The sequence below is a fragment of the Setaria viridis genome, chromosome 7 (assembly GCF_005286985.2).
Source record: "Setaria viridis chromosome 7, Setaria_viridis_v4.0, whole genome shotgun sequence".
Lineage (NCBI taxonomy): Eukaryota > Viridiplantae > Streptophyta > Magnoliopsida > Poales > Poaceae > Setaria > Setaria viridis.
In genome coordinates this window covers 29,392,847-29,406,824 of record NC_048269.2, presented here as the reverse complement: position 1 = coordinate 29,406,824, position 13,978 = coordinate 29,392,847, and the positions used below count along the sequence as shown (strand labels likewise).

General features: G+C 48.9%; 2 protein-coding genes across 2 annotated transcripts; one reads left to right on the top strand and one right to left on the bottom strand.

Moving 5' to 3' along the window:
* Positions 1 to 473: 473 nt before the first annotated feature.
* LOC117862534 (uncharacterized) lies at positions 474 to 2,080 on the bottom strand. Its single transcript, XM_034746026.2, has 2 exons — positions 1,724 to 2,080; positions 474 to 1,360 (listed from the first exon to the last, which is right to left on the bottom strand). Exon 2 carries the CDS (start codon positions 1,348 to 1,350, stop codon positions 919 to 921), a length of 432 nt encoding a protein of 143 aa, XP_034601917.1. The 5' UTR covers positions 1,351 to 1,360; positions 1,724 to 2,080; the 3' UTR covers positions 474 to 918.
* Positions 2,081 to 10,509: 8,429 nt separating this feature from the next.
* Positions 10,510 to 13,978, top strand: LOC117864411 (probable receptor-like protein kinase At1g30570). The gene is made up of 2 exons (XM_034748514.2): positions 10,510 to 10,889; positions 11,036 to 13,978. Exon 2 carries the CDS (start codon positions 11,072 to 11,074, stop codon positions 13,622 to 13,624), a length of 2,553 nt encoding a protein of 850 aa, XP_034604405.1. The 5' UTR covers positions 10,510 to 10,889; positions 11,036 to 11,071; the 3' UTR covers positions 13,625 to 13,978.

Below are 13,978 nucleotides of genomic sequence, written 5' to 3'. Positions count from 1 at the left end.
CCTGGGCCAGCGGACTGGGGGCACGGCGCCGCACGCGCCTGTGCCCTGCGGAGCGCCACCAGCTGCCCTTTGCCCCAGGGAAAGTGAGAACGCCGGGATCACCACGTCGCCGCGAGCAGCGGGAGTGCAGCCGTGCAGGACCGCGGAAGCTGCAATCACGGATCTACTACGGCTCCGCAGGCTGCCCCAGAGCTCCCCTGTCGGTTTCACTGACGCCGGAGAAAGCCCCTGCCACCCTCGCGCTCGCGCACTCGCCGCCATGTTCCACGGAAAGCTAGATCGCCTGCACGCGACCCCTGCCTGCCACGCATGGTCCATGGCGAGATCGCGATGGCAGAGGCGCCACGGCGTTGTCCTGTTGCTCCCACATCCGGACAACACGGGCGCTGTGGCAAGCCTGGCAGGTACCACCTATAATCATGAAGTCACTTGGCTCCTTCTCTGGGACGTATGAATTCAGAGTTTCAGAAGGATTTACAGGGTAGGTTCGCATGAATTTAACGCTGCAACTACAAGAAGGTACAGGCTACAGAGTTCAGGCGTTCCGGAGCCCGTCAGCTAGTACTCCTAGACACGCCAACATCTGAACAGCACAAATCCTGAAATCCTGATGCAGGAATATATAGCAAGGTCTGAACTCCGAAGCCTGAACACACCACACCACACATCACGCTACCGCCAGCATTATTTATGTTACCCACGCGCCGTGCTGATCGGTAGCTTCGGCGTCTTCACCGACACCCCACAGCCGCAGCCACCACCCCGGGATGAATTAAACTACTAACCCAAAAGCAAACCAAATCAATAGTACAAAAGCAAAGCTAAATTGACGCTAGCTCGTAACCAGCTAATGATGATGGCCTATCATATCAAAGCGGCCGGGTGGGTCCCGCACGCTCCCGCTAGTAGGGCCGCGGCTCACAGGGCGGAGGAGCCGAGCTGGACCTCCGTGCCGCGCCGCGCGCCGCGCCTGCCGCGCACCACGTACGCCACGGCCGCCGCGATGCCGACCACGGCCACGGCCGCGATGCCGCAGGCCACGCCGGCGGCCACGGACACGGACCTGCGCGGCGAGGCGGACGCCGTGCTGGTGGGGGTGGTGGTGGCGGTGGCCGTGGTGGTGGTGGTGGTGGTCGGGATCGCCGAGGCCTCCGGCTTGGCGGCCATGGTGGCGGGCATGGAGGCGTCGAGGGCCTCCGGGAGCGCCGCGGCCTCCGGCTTGAAGAAGGTCTGCATCGCCGGCGTCGCCGTGCTGCTTCCGCCGTTGAAGTCCTCCAGGCCGTGGGACTCGGACCTCACGGCGAACAGCGCCACCACGCAGAGCGCGACGAGAAGCCTCTTGGACGCCATTGCTTCAAGCCTGCGAGATGTCGTTGCCAAACAAGTATCAGTAACAGCTCAATTCTATATTGGTGACTTGTGGCACTACTACATTTCCTTCCCCTTTCATCAAGATCCAAATCTTTCAATTTCTTGCATTTGATTTGACTAAGGATGAAAGCCAACGCGCACCATGCGTATTTCAAGAAATACAGACAGATTACTTCAATTGGTTCACCGAATTGCAGGGCAAGAATTAGACTCGTCAATTTTGTAAACGAGATATGAGGTCCCACCGATAGATCTGAGTATATGAAACAAACATGCCCAGTGTCCCAATTCCCAATTCCACGAAGCTAGAGTTCAGACGAAAAGGTTGCTTTCTTTGAGTAACACGACGTACCTTTGCAGCTGAGGGAAAGCCTAACGCTTGTGATGGAGAAAGGGCTAGTGAGGACTGAGGAGACAGCTGCACGGGGCACTTGAAGGTTCAGACCTCAGAGGACCGGGCCCTTTTATACACACTCTGATTCCCGGTAACCCTTCTCTCTATCTCTCTATCTCTTAACCAAAGGGTATATTTTGGGAGATGCGATGTGCGTGAGAGAGAGAAAATGGTGAGGATCTATCTGCCTGCGGCTCTGTAGGGGCTCACTCTTTTTTTCGTGGTGGAGTCTGGCGTGAGAACGAAGATAGAATGACCACGGTTGGGACTTGGGAGTTTGAGAAGAACAGGGCTGAAGAGAGATAGAGAGACGGAGACCCAGGTTAGGTGAGCATGTGAGCCATTACCAACCTCTGTCGGCTTGCTTCGATCTACTATTACCACGTACGCCACCTGTGTTGAGATTCTCTCAGTCTCTCTAGCTCTCGCCTCCATTCATCGGTGTTCACAAGGCGATCGAGATGCCGGAATTCACGGACAAGCCACCGCTCCGACGGAGACGACGACGACGGCGTGCATGGGAAGGGAAGCCATTAATATTGCCTCTCCAGGGCCTAGATTCTCGCTTAATGAGACCACGGGAGCGTTAACTCGATTGATTAGCTCATGCGTCGCCTGCTTGCTCTTGGCAGGCAGTCACGAGCTCACGCTTTCTTGGCGTTTGCCCGTCCAATCACGGAGCCCTCGTCACCCCGTCCTTGCCGCCCGATGGGACGATGAGATTGAGATCCACACGGACGCACAGGGCAACAGTGCTCGGTTTTGTTGGATTAACCAGCAGATGCCTGCGTCGTCGTTAGTCTGCAGCTACGGATGCCCATGAGAATCCTTTTACTGACTGACTAGTGACTAACCATAACCAGTCAAGACCGTGAGGTTGACGATGCAAGGGCATGGAAAATGGCCTGCTGGGCACTGGCTACTGCTATAACCAGGACAGTTAGCTAGCCAGTCTAGTAAAGTGCAAGTGTCTGCTAACAACTTTCATTTGCTTTTAGGTGAGTGAACGGTAATAAGGGTGTGAGTGCATTGGATCTACGTGCACAGGCAGAGGAATCTTTTACTCCATAACCAGAGTAGCAGGTCCGCGCGTCTGGTCCAGCGCCGAGGAGGGATGAGCACAAAACGTTGGCCTAGGCACGGGCCAGACGATTATACTATATATTAGTTGGCAGCTTTTGGACACTGCATGCTCCTACCTAACCCCAATAAATCCATAAAGCCAAAAAGGGTTACCTTACCACCACATCATCATATGGATCACGACAGAGATTGTGGCAACTGCTAAGGGGTAACCAGCCGGATACTCTGATGACTGAGCGGTCATGGCTCCTGCTATTTTCAGAGATTCTTCAGACATGTGCCATGTTTACTTACCTCCCAACTCCCAACTTTGACACTATGCAAAAAGAAGATTCCCCATCACATCAAACTTGCGGTACATGCATGGAGTACTAAATGTAGACGAAATTAAAAACTAATTGCACAGTTTTGTTGTACTTTGCGAGACGAATCTTTTGAGCCTAATTAGTCAATATTTGGACAATAATTCACAAATACAAACGAAACGCTACAGTGTGCTACAGTGCTGGAACAGGAATTTTGCATCTCCCAAATTGGCCAACTAAACAAGGCTATGGTCGAACAAAATCTACTGCCTGCTCAATTGCTCAGTCTCTGAATGAACTCTTCACTGATGGAACTAACCATGAACTCCAGAGGAAATCTGATCTACCCGGAGGCCGGAGGCCGACAGAGTTTCACTCTGGACCTTCGGCCGTGCATGTTCCTTTGATGACGGGACAACACCTGTCTGTACGGGAATCTGGCTCGTTGCGGGGTGACGTTAAATCGGTGCGGTGTGGTAGCTGGGGCCGGGACCTTAGTCCCGGCGTGTTCAGTGGTGACAGTGCTTTATTTTTTATTTTTTTGCTTTCGATGCATTATTATGCATGGTTTGGATTAATTAATGTCAGGGTTTCGGTTGTCTAATGCGAGATGAAACACACGTGCTGTAGCCTGTACGCTTGTACTTGACTGCATGGTGTTGAGCCTCTTGTGGCTGCAACTAGGTTGCCGTTCCTGCTCCGTTTTCAGTTGCCGCTCTGCTTTGCCACCATGCCTCGCATCACTGCATGCAGTAAATAGCTGGTTGGAGACTAGTAAAATGCATACGCGGTCCCTAAACTTATGTGAGTATGTCACTTAAGCACATCAACTCTGAAAGTGCATCAACTCTAAAAGTGCATTTTTAGGTAAATTTAAAATTATTCACCGCAAGTCCACACCCATCCGCAAGCTGATGTGGCTTGGCTTTGTGAGGCATAGCTTTGTCGAGCAAGTTATGAGTATCGCTGGCGTCATTCTCAAGCTCACTGGAAATTTGGAACGGAGCTGCGTAGCCACGGGGATGGGCAAGCGCCTCGATAAGCTCGCAATTGTCCTCGAGGTCCTGCAGTTTCTCCTACGCGTGCTCGTAGGCCGGGAGGTGCGAATCGGCGCTGCGCAGCCCATCGACCGCGCATTTGAGTTGGAGATACGAATTGAATCTTTAATGTGCAATAAACTACAAGAAGTACGTACCAAGATTGAGTAGTAAGAGCTGAAGATGCGAATTGAAACTTCAATCCGAGAAGCTCAAGCAGGAAGGAGCCATAATCATAACTGACGGCACTGGCAGTGGCAGGCAGCGAGGCCGTGACAACCTCGGCATGTGTCTCCTATTGCTGGCACCGTCCGGCATGCGCCGCTGCTGATGACAAGGAGGCTGATCTCATGGTCCTCGGCCCCTTTTGGTGTGAGCTCCAGTGCGCCGTCAACAAGTGGCTGAGGCAGCTGTCGCCGCTCGCCGCCGCTGTTCATGGCTGCGCGCCTGCATCCTGCGTCCAAGTTGTCGCCAAGATCATCATCGTCATGAGTGAGCAGGGGCGGAGCTAGATAAAAATACTAGACAAAAATACGGGGGTGTGCCGCTTCACAGCATATGTAGAGAATTTATGCTAACATGGTAAAAATTTAAATGTGATAAGTGATTGTGGATTTTTTTTTTCTGGTGCGACCGCACCCAGGACCAACAACGTAGCTCTGCCCCTGTCCGTGAGAGGTAGGGCGGCTAGTACCTCGGCTGGACCTCGAGGTGCATGACAATTCCAAAGCCCAGGTCGCGGCTCATGTCAAGCGTGCACTCACGCAACCGTCCGCGGCCCCGACTCCGGCACCAGCGGCTCTAGGCACTGTGGTACACCTATGATGACGGCCAACTACATGATGTGCTCTGTCTTGCCACAGGTCCCGACTTCAGCGCCTCTGTATTGCCGCTGGAGGTTCCGGGCGACGTCGGTGAAGCGTGTGGCCACCTTTTAGACGAGCACGTCGAAGGCGCATGAGCTCGAGCTTGCCCTTCTCCAATGACACCCATGACTTGCTTGACAAAATGCCTCAACCGGGAGATGCCTCGCAAAGCCTTGTCAGCAATAGGGTACGTGGAATAGTGGGAATCTACCGTACCAAGTGTGAATTTTCAATTTTGCCCTGCCCACCTTCCGATATGGAAAACTTGGATTGGAACCATACCCACCTTATTAAGAAGCTTATTGTGTGAAACGAAATGAGCGTGCTAATGTTTGCGCCCTCAGAGAAAGAAGCAGCGATAAACTAGAAACCATTTCTTCATCAGCCCGCAAGGTTGTGCTTTCACAAGAAAAGATCATGGTGGACATTCATTTGATTTTGTGTCCTCAAGCTACTGACAATGGCGCTGAGCCTTTCTTTGTGAATTGTGATGCCTACGGTCTGCGGCGGGCTTTGGTAGATGCAGTTCAGAAGTCCATCAGCCCAGCCAAAACGCAAAAGCCACTAACGGCCCAGCAGGCCCCCAGCCCACAGACATCCACAGGCCTTATGTTGTTGCCTGTGTGTTATCATGCTGCTGATCCACTCACCAGAGGCCAGTCTAGCTTTCCCAACATATAAACGTCATCTTCATCGATCACTTTCGCCTTTATCAACCAGAATAGCTGACGGGACTCCCAAGTCCCATCCCATGACCCGAGGCAGGCACCACGTTGAATTTGTAACCATGTACGTGGTCGTGCTGTGACTGTGGGAACTGGGAAGGGCTCCCTCATCGTGAAAATCAAGATACGACAGATACGTGTACGCATGCATCTCCAAACAACACTAGGTGCATGCATAATGAGAAGGGAGTTTCTTGTTTGTTACAGCCGTCGAACGATCTGTACGTGCCACGGAATTGCGAGCGAGGGCCCACCCTAGCAATGTGGCCGCGCGTCTCCAACCACGTGGACCTTCAGCCCAACCTGAACGGAGGTGGCCTCCGTCCAAACAAGTCTCCCAACCGATTTTTTTATTTATATACATATTTTTTTTGATTTTGCCGAAATATATAGTCGGATGAAAAAATTGCAAAACTAGGCTATTGTCGCCGGCCCTGCCAGCGACAAGGATACACCCTCCGCATCATACTTTTAAAAAATCATAACTAATTCATATCAATTAAATAGCTCCAAATGAAAACAGTTTGAACTAAAAAGTTGTAAATCTCGTCGAGGGCTACAATTTTCATATAAATTTTATTTCTATCTAAGCTCATATAAATTAGTTATCATTTTTTGAAAGTGTGCTGCTCAATTTCAGATCTAAAAATTGAATTTTAGATCTGAAACTTGTGTCGATTATTTGAGCACTAATATGACATTAAATGAAAAAGAATTTTAACTACAAAGTTGCAGATCTCGTCGAGATCTACAAGTTTCATATAAAGTTTATCTCCATCCGAGTTGATATGAATTAGTTATGATATTTTGAATGTGCGATGCGGAGGGGTGTACCCCTTGTCGCCGGCCAACCGGCGGTAAGACCCTTCCGCTGGCCCATCTGCCGCCTGGGCCGGCGGTAAGGCGCTCCTGCCAGCTGCGTTGAAAAAAATATATAAAAATAAAAAAGTTCTCTCCCAACCACGCGCACGTGGGTGGTGGACCGCATGAGGTCTTTGAACAAGCCCAAATAAGGTCAGCTAAATTCAGCCCAACCTGAACGGAGGTGACCTCCATATCAACCAGCGGCCTAGCTTCCGTGTGATAGATAACATAGCTTTAAAGCCTATTAATTCAACATTTTAGAAGATTAAATTCAACATTTTCTTAAAAAATAGAATACTACATTCAACATTTTGAAAAAATGTACCATTTTTAACATTTTAAAAAAATAGATTCAACATTTATTGATAACTACATCAACATTTGAAAGAAATGGATTCAACATTTTTTCGAACAAACATCAACATTTTCATATCTTGGTTGTTTTCTTCTCCGACGACGGGCAACGTCAACGTGGGACACAGCGGAACAATGGGCCGCGGTGCAGCACGGGATGCGGCGGGCCATGAGGCCGCGGGCGGCGGCGCCAGGGGCCGCGGGTGCCGGAGCTCAACGCGTAGGAGGCGACGGCGCCAGGGGCCGTGGGCGCCGGAGCTCAGGGTCGCGGCCGGCTGCCGGCAGCGCACGGGAGGCGACGAGGCTCGGGGCTGCAGGAGGCGGCGGCGCGATGGGAGGTCCAGCGGTCGATGGGGAGGTGCAGGATGCCGGGACCCGAAGCGAGCACGGTAGGTAGCGGTGGTGGCAGCTTGAGCAGGGAAGAAGGTAGGGTTAGGGACGGTGGTTTATATCCAACGGATGAGGATTCACCGCACTTATCTCAAATAATGGATGGAAAGCCTTCTATGATTGGCGGCCGAAACCCCACACACCTGTGACCCAAGTTAATTCACGACGGGTTAATTCACGACGGGTGGGTGGACCGCGTGATGTCTTTGAACAAGCCCAATTAAGGTCACCTAAATTCAGCCCAACCTGAACAGCGAGGGTGTGGTAGCAGGAATTGCAAGACTATAAAACTGATGGCGCAGAGTCGAAGCCTCAAAACGAATTTGATGCTGCCTTTTGTTTCATTTCTTCGGTGGTGTTATTTTCATGAATCCGGAGCACTCACTCTAATGACTCGACTGTTGGACAGTATGCTCTGCCGCTCTGGGCAGCAACCCAACCCAACGTTGAATCATTGGCGATGTCAGGACGCACAGTTTTCAATGCCTGTCAAGTGATGCGTTGTCTGAATGATTGCTATTATTTTAGCAGTAGCCATAGGGGGCGTTTGGATGTCAGGGGCTAAACTTTAGCCCTGTCACATCACACGTTCAGATGCTAATTAGGAGGACTAAATATGAGCTAATTAAAAAACTAATAGCAGAACCCATAGGCTAAATCGCGAGACGAATCTATTAAGCCTAATTAATCCATCATTAGCGAATGGTTACTGTAGCACCACATTGTCAAATCATGGACTAATTAGGCTTAATAGATTCGTCTCGCGATTTAGCCTAGGGGTTGTGCAATTAGTTTTGTAATTAGACTATGTTTAATACTCCTAATTAGTGTCCAAACATCCGATGTGACAGGGGCTAAAATTTAGCCCCTCCCTGCCAAACACCCCCGTAAGGGGTGTTTGGCAAGGAGGGGTTAAATTTTAGCCCCTGTCGTATCGGATGTTTGGACATAAATTAAGAGTATTAAACAAAGTCTAATTACAAAACTAATTGCACAACCCCTAGGCTAAATCGCGAGACGAATCTATTAAGCCTAATTAGTCCATGATTTGACAATATGGTGCTACAGTAACCATTCGCTAATGATGGATTAATTAGGCTTAATAGATTCGTCTCGCGATTTAGCCTATGGGTTCTGCTATTAGTTTTGTAATTAGCTCATATTTATTCCTCCTAATTAGCATCCGAACGTGTGATGTGACAGGGCTCAAGTTTAGCCCCTGACATCCAAACGCCAAAGCAATTCTGCACCCTACATCTCCATTGTTTGTGTTAGCCCTTGTTTACTTCCCTCCAAAATCCCAACTTTGGCACTATGCAAAAAGAAGATTCTCCATCACATTAAACTTGCGGTACATGCATGGAGTACTAAATGTAGATGAAATCAAAAACTAATTGCACAGTTTTGTTGTACTTTGCGAGGCGAATCTTTTGAGCCTAATTAGTCAATATTTGGACAATAATTCACAAATACAAACGAAATGCTACAGTTGCGCATTTATGGCAAAATGCCAATTTTGTCACCCCCAAATTGAAAACTAAACAAGACCTTATAAACAAATGTTTGCATCTGTCAGGCCATGCAGTGGCCACGTGCTACAGGTTTTTTTTTAAAAAAAATCAGGAGCTGGGAATTTGCAGGGCAAGGAGTTTTGTTCTCGCGCAGGAAGCTTCCTGGATGCTTCCCTCCCAAATTGACCTCAGAATTTTCCTTTTTTCCTTTGCTGATTTCTGATCGTTTGAACAGTGGGATCATGATCTGACAAGGAAGCCGGGGCTCGGGTTGTGATTGGGTGCGCCTGTTTATTTTCTTCTCATGGGTCAAATCAGACCTCTTGGCACAACTTGAAAAAACAATGCATGCAGCTATTGCCTTTTCTTGAAGATGAAAGTGCAGGGTTGATGTGAGAGGTTGGCAAATCTTGTTCCCTACGCGTCGGCGCCCCCTCAATCTGAAATTCATGCGTCGGCGCTTGTGATCTAGACGTCGTTTGTTTTCTTCTTGTGATATAAGTATATATAGCAGTATATTATTTAAGTGTCGGCCAACAATTGGCACCACCATGACTTTATTTGCCGTTAAGAATCAGAGCTAACACATCCAGTCTCTTGAGGAAAGTGAAGCAGTGAGGAGGGCATCTCGTAATGGCGATCACAGGCCAGTGATCTTGCCTGCTGTTCATGTGAACATGACGAGGAGCAAGGGCATCAGGACAGTGTCATCATCTGCATCTGCTTGCAGGCACGGCGCGAGAGGAAGGAAGGAACAGGACCATGTGTTGCGGCACCCTCCATCCATGTGACCCACCACCACCCTCCCATCCAATGGAATGTGATTGGATTCTCACTCACTCCCCCAGTCACCCTCTCCCAAGTATGGCTGCATTCCCAACTTTTCAGGAGGGAAAAGGAAAGAACAATACTGTATAGCTGAACCAGGGAGGGCCCACTGCCCAGAAAGTTGAGCAAGAGCAGCAGGGAGGATGAGAAAAACATTTTCTTCATTTTTGTCAGTGGATAACTGCTGAACTTTTCGTAGACCTAACTTTGCTTTCGATGTCATGAGCCGTGACAAATCTGTGCTAATATGTAAATGCTACAGAAATCATTGCTCTAGAAATGGTTCTACTTCACCCATCTCCTCGTCAGTGATAACCTATTTCCTAGCAGTACCAAACGTCCAAACATGGTCATATTGCATGCTTACCTCCAAAGGATCTGTTCGCTTCAGCTCATAAGCCGGCTGAAAAATTGAAACGTCTGATTTGTTGTGAGAAGAAAACACTGTTTGGTGACTGATAAACCGGCTGAATAAGTTGAAGCGAATAGCCCCAAAGTTTGTTGGTTGTTTGGTCGGATTAGACTCGATCTTTCCTGTATTAACAGTGGATTTTCTTGGGACAGTTTGCTTTTAGCTGTCAGTGTGGTTGCTTGCCATTTTGCTGCTACTTTTACACATCTGAAATGAAGCTCTGAACTAATCAGAGGACTTGGGTTGGCTTTGCATTTGAACTATCGTTTATTAAACGCATCACATCAGCTGCATGATACTGCTAGATAAAAAATCCACATCATTCATCAACACACATGACACTGCTTCTCGTGCACACGTCAGCGAGCGAGCACGGGTGAGGGGACAGGGGAGTGCTGTGCTTCAGTGGCGCTTGCTCCACCCCAGTTGCTCTAGCAATTTTTTTCCCTTGGTTTCCCTCCTCTTTCTGGCTGCGCTTTTGTCTCTCTTGTGCTCTCCAAGAAACCAATCCATCCATCCGGCGCATCCGCCCGTCCGGAAATCGATCCCGACTCGCCGCCGGCTCGATCCCCGCTCTCACGTCGCCTTTCGCCCGGAGGGCCGCCGCCGCCGAGGGCGACGCGTGGCGGGCACCGCACCCGTGCGCCGCTTCGCCGACGTCTGCGCCGTCTGGCCTGGGGCGGAATGCGTCAGCTGTAGAGGACGGCCACGGCACCTCCCCCGGAAGACGGTGAATTCTGCCTCTTTCGGTAAGAGTCTTTGATTCCTTGGTGATTTGGATCTTTGTTTCGACGAACTGGTGATTTGGATCTGAAGGGGAAATGATGAGCCCTTTTCATACGTAGTAGCTCTGCCTCTCGTAGTTGCTGCATTTAACTTTTTTGTTTATTTTTAGGTTGTTCGTAAACTAGATGAGACCTGCAAGAGCTAAATGGTGGCAGTGACTGACGTTCAGATGAGTTCAGTTGTGCTAGCAGTAGTAAGCATTGCATTTTTCAGCTTGCAGTTCCTTCGAGCTCATGGAAGCGAACTGCTTCTGAGCTGTGGCTCGAACGGCACTGTTGATGCTGATGGGCGGAGATGGATTGGCGACATGGCCCCTGGGGGGAATTTTACCTTGAGCAGCCCTGGGCTTGCCGCACCACTGGCCGGAAAGAGAAATTCCGATGAAATCTTCGGACCGGTTTACAGTTCTGCCCGCTTCTTCAGCACAACAACTTGGTATACCATTAGTTTGCTGCCAGGAAGTTACTGCATCAGACTGCATTTCTTCCCTACCACATATGGGAATTTCAGTGCAAACAATTCTGAGTTTGATGTCACTGCAAATTATTTCAAGCTTGTTTCAAAGTTCAATGTATCAGAGGAGATTGTTTGGAGAAACTCTGCGAGCAATTCAGTCATCAATGCAGTTGTCAAGGAGTACTTTCTTGTGGTTGATGCTAATGGCCTGAAGATTGAGTTTGATCCAAGCCCTGGGTCATTTGCATTTGTAAATGCAATTGAGGTCATGCTCACCCCAGATAATTTGTTCAATGATTCGGTGAGCAAAGTTGGTGGTGCAGGTGTGCAGCTTCCTCTTGGCTTGAGTGACAGAGGTGTCGAGACAATGTACCGGCTGAACATTGGAGGCCCTGCACTTAAATCGGCCAGTGATGAGTATCTCCATAGGCCATGGTACACTGATGAAGCATTCATGTTTTCTACAAATGCTGCTCAGACCGTTTCCAATGCTTCAAGCATAATGTATGTCTCAAGCAATGACTCCTCAATTGCCCCGATCGATGTCTACGAGACTGCAAGAATTATGGGCAACAACATGGTTGTGGACAAGAGGTTCAACGTATCGTGGCGATTCTATGTCCACCCAAACTTTGATTACTTAGTCCGTCTTCATTTCTGCGAGCTTGTCTATGACAAGCCCAGCCAGAGGATCTTCAAGATCTACATCAATAACAAGACTGCTGCGGAGAACTATGATGTGTATGCCAGGGCTGGGGGAATTAACAAAGCGTATCATGAGGACTTCTTTGACAACTTGACACAGCAGGCAGACTCACTTTGGCTTCAACTAGGCGCCGATTCCATGACCAGCGCTTCAGGTACTGATGCACTTCTGAATGGTTTGGAAATATTCAAGCTCAGCAGGAATGGTAACCTTGATTATGTGCTTGGTCATATTGACATGGGCAACCAGAGGGATTCTTCAAAGGGGGGGAAGAGGAAAGAATTATGGGAAGAAGTTGGTATTGGCTCAGCTTCTGTAGTGGCACTTACAAGTGTTGTTCTGGCCTCATGGTGTTATATAAGAAAGAAACGAAAAGCTATCAAGAAGGAGGCCCCTCCCGGTTGGCATCCGCTGGTCCTTCATGAGACTATGAAAAGCACTACAGATGCCCGTGCAGCCAGTAAATCATCCTTGGCACGAAATGCCTCTTCCATTGGTCATAGGATGGGAAGAAGATTCAGCATTGCGGAGATTAGGGCTGCCACAAAGAACTTTGATGAATCCTTGGTCATTGGTTCTGGAGGATTTGGCAAGGTCTACAAAGGTGAGATCGATGAGGGCACTACTGTGGCGATCAAACGTGCTAATACATTATGTGGCCAGGGTCTGAAAGAATTTGAAACGGAGATTGCGATGCTTTCCAAGCTTCGGCACCGGCACCTTGTTGCAATGATTGGCTATTGTGAAGAGCAGAAGGAGATGATTCTGGTCTACGAATACATGGCTAAGGGGACACTGAGAAGCCACCTCTACGGGAGTGGCCTCCCTCCTCTTACATGGAAGCAAAGGATTGATGCATGCATCGGTGCGGCCCGTGGGCTTCACTACCTCCACACAGGAGCAGACCGAGGTATAATCCACCGGGATGTAAAGACTACCAACATTCTGTTGGATGACAACTTTGTTGCCAAAATAGCAGATTTTGGGTTGTCAAAAACTGGACCAACACTTGACCAGACCCATGTTAGTACTGCAGTCAGGGGAAGCTTCGGATACCTAGATCCTGAGTACTTTCGGAGGCAACAACTCACACAAAAATCCGATGTGTATTCTTTTGGAGTGGTGCTCTTTGAAGTTGCTTGTGCAAGGCCAGTGATAGACCCCACGTTGCCAAAGGATCAAATCAACTTGGCAGAATGGGCGATGAGATGGCAGCGCCAGCGTTCGCTGGAAGCAATCATGGATCCTCGGCTTGATGGTGATTTTTCATCAGAATCCTTGAAGAAGTTTGGTGAGATCGCAGAGAAATGTCTCGCTGATGATGGGAGAAGCAGGCCATCAATGGGCGAGGTCCTGTGGCATCTTGAGTATGTGCTGCAGCTTCATGAAGCTTACAAGCGACATGTAGATTCTGAATCATTTGGAAGCGGTGAATTGGGTTTTGATGACATATCCTTTAGCCTTCCTCACATCAGAGAGGGAGAAGAGGAACATCACTCAAAACCATCAAGTATCAGGGAGGAACCGGACACTTGAGGTTTTCTAATTCCTGAGGACCCACCAAAAATCTTGCTTTATAGCCATGGTCTTGATGTAAAGTTGTGTTATATTGTTCTCTTAGGTTTTCTTTAGCTGTCAGTTGCTTCGTATTCTTTTGGGCGTTCACCTGCTTGACAAGTGTAGAATAATAGGATTTTTTTTGTGTAGATTACCAAACTGGGGAAAAAGGACACAGAAGTGTCAAATTTTTCCTTGACATCTGTATGATGCAATTTGCATAACCAGCGTCCATGTACTTCTGCCTGTGTGACCTGTATAAATGGCACTGATAATTATAGCTTTATCTTTGAACTTGCTGAATACATTGTTGACATGGCTTCTATGTATCAA

Bases quoted from the DNA above. Each gene is read 5' to 3' on its own strand.
- LOC117862534 (XM_034746026.2), bottom strand. From the start codon at position 1,350: ATGGCGTCCAAGAGGCTTCTCGTCGCGCTCTGCGTGGTGGCGCTGTTC.
- LOC117864411 (XM_034748514.2), top strand. From the start codon at position 11,072: ATGGTGGCAGTGACTGACGTTCAGATGAGTTCAGTTGTGCTAGCAGTA.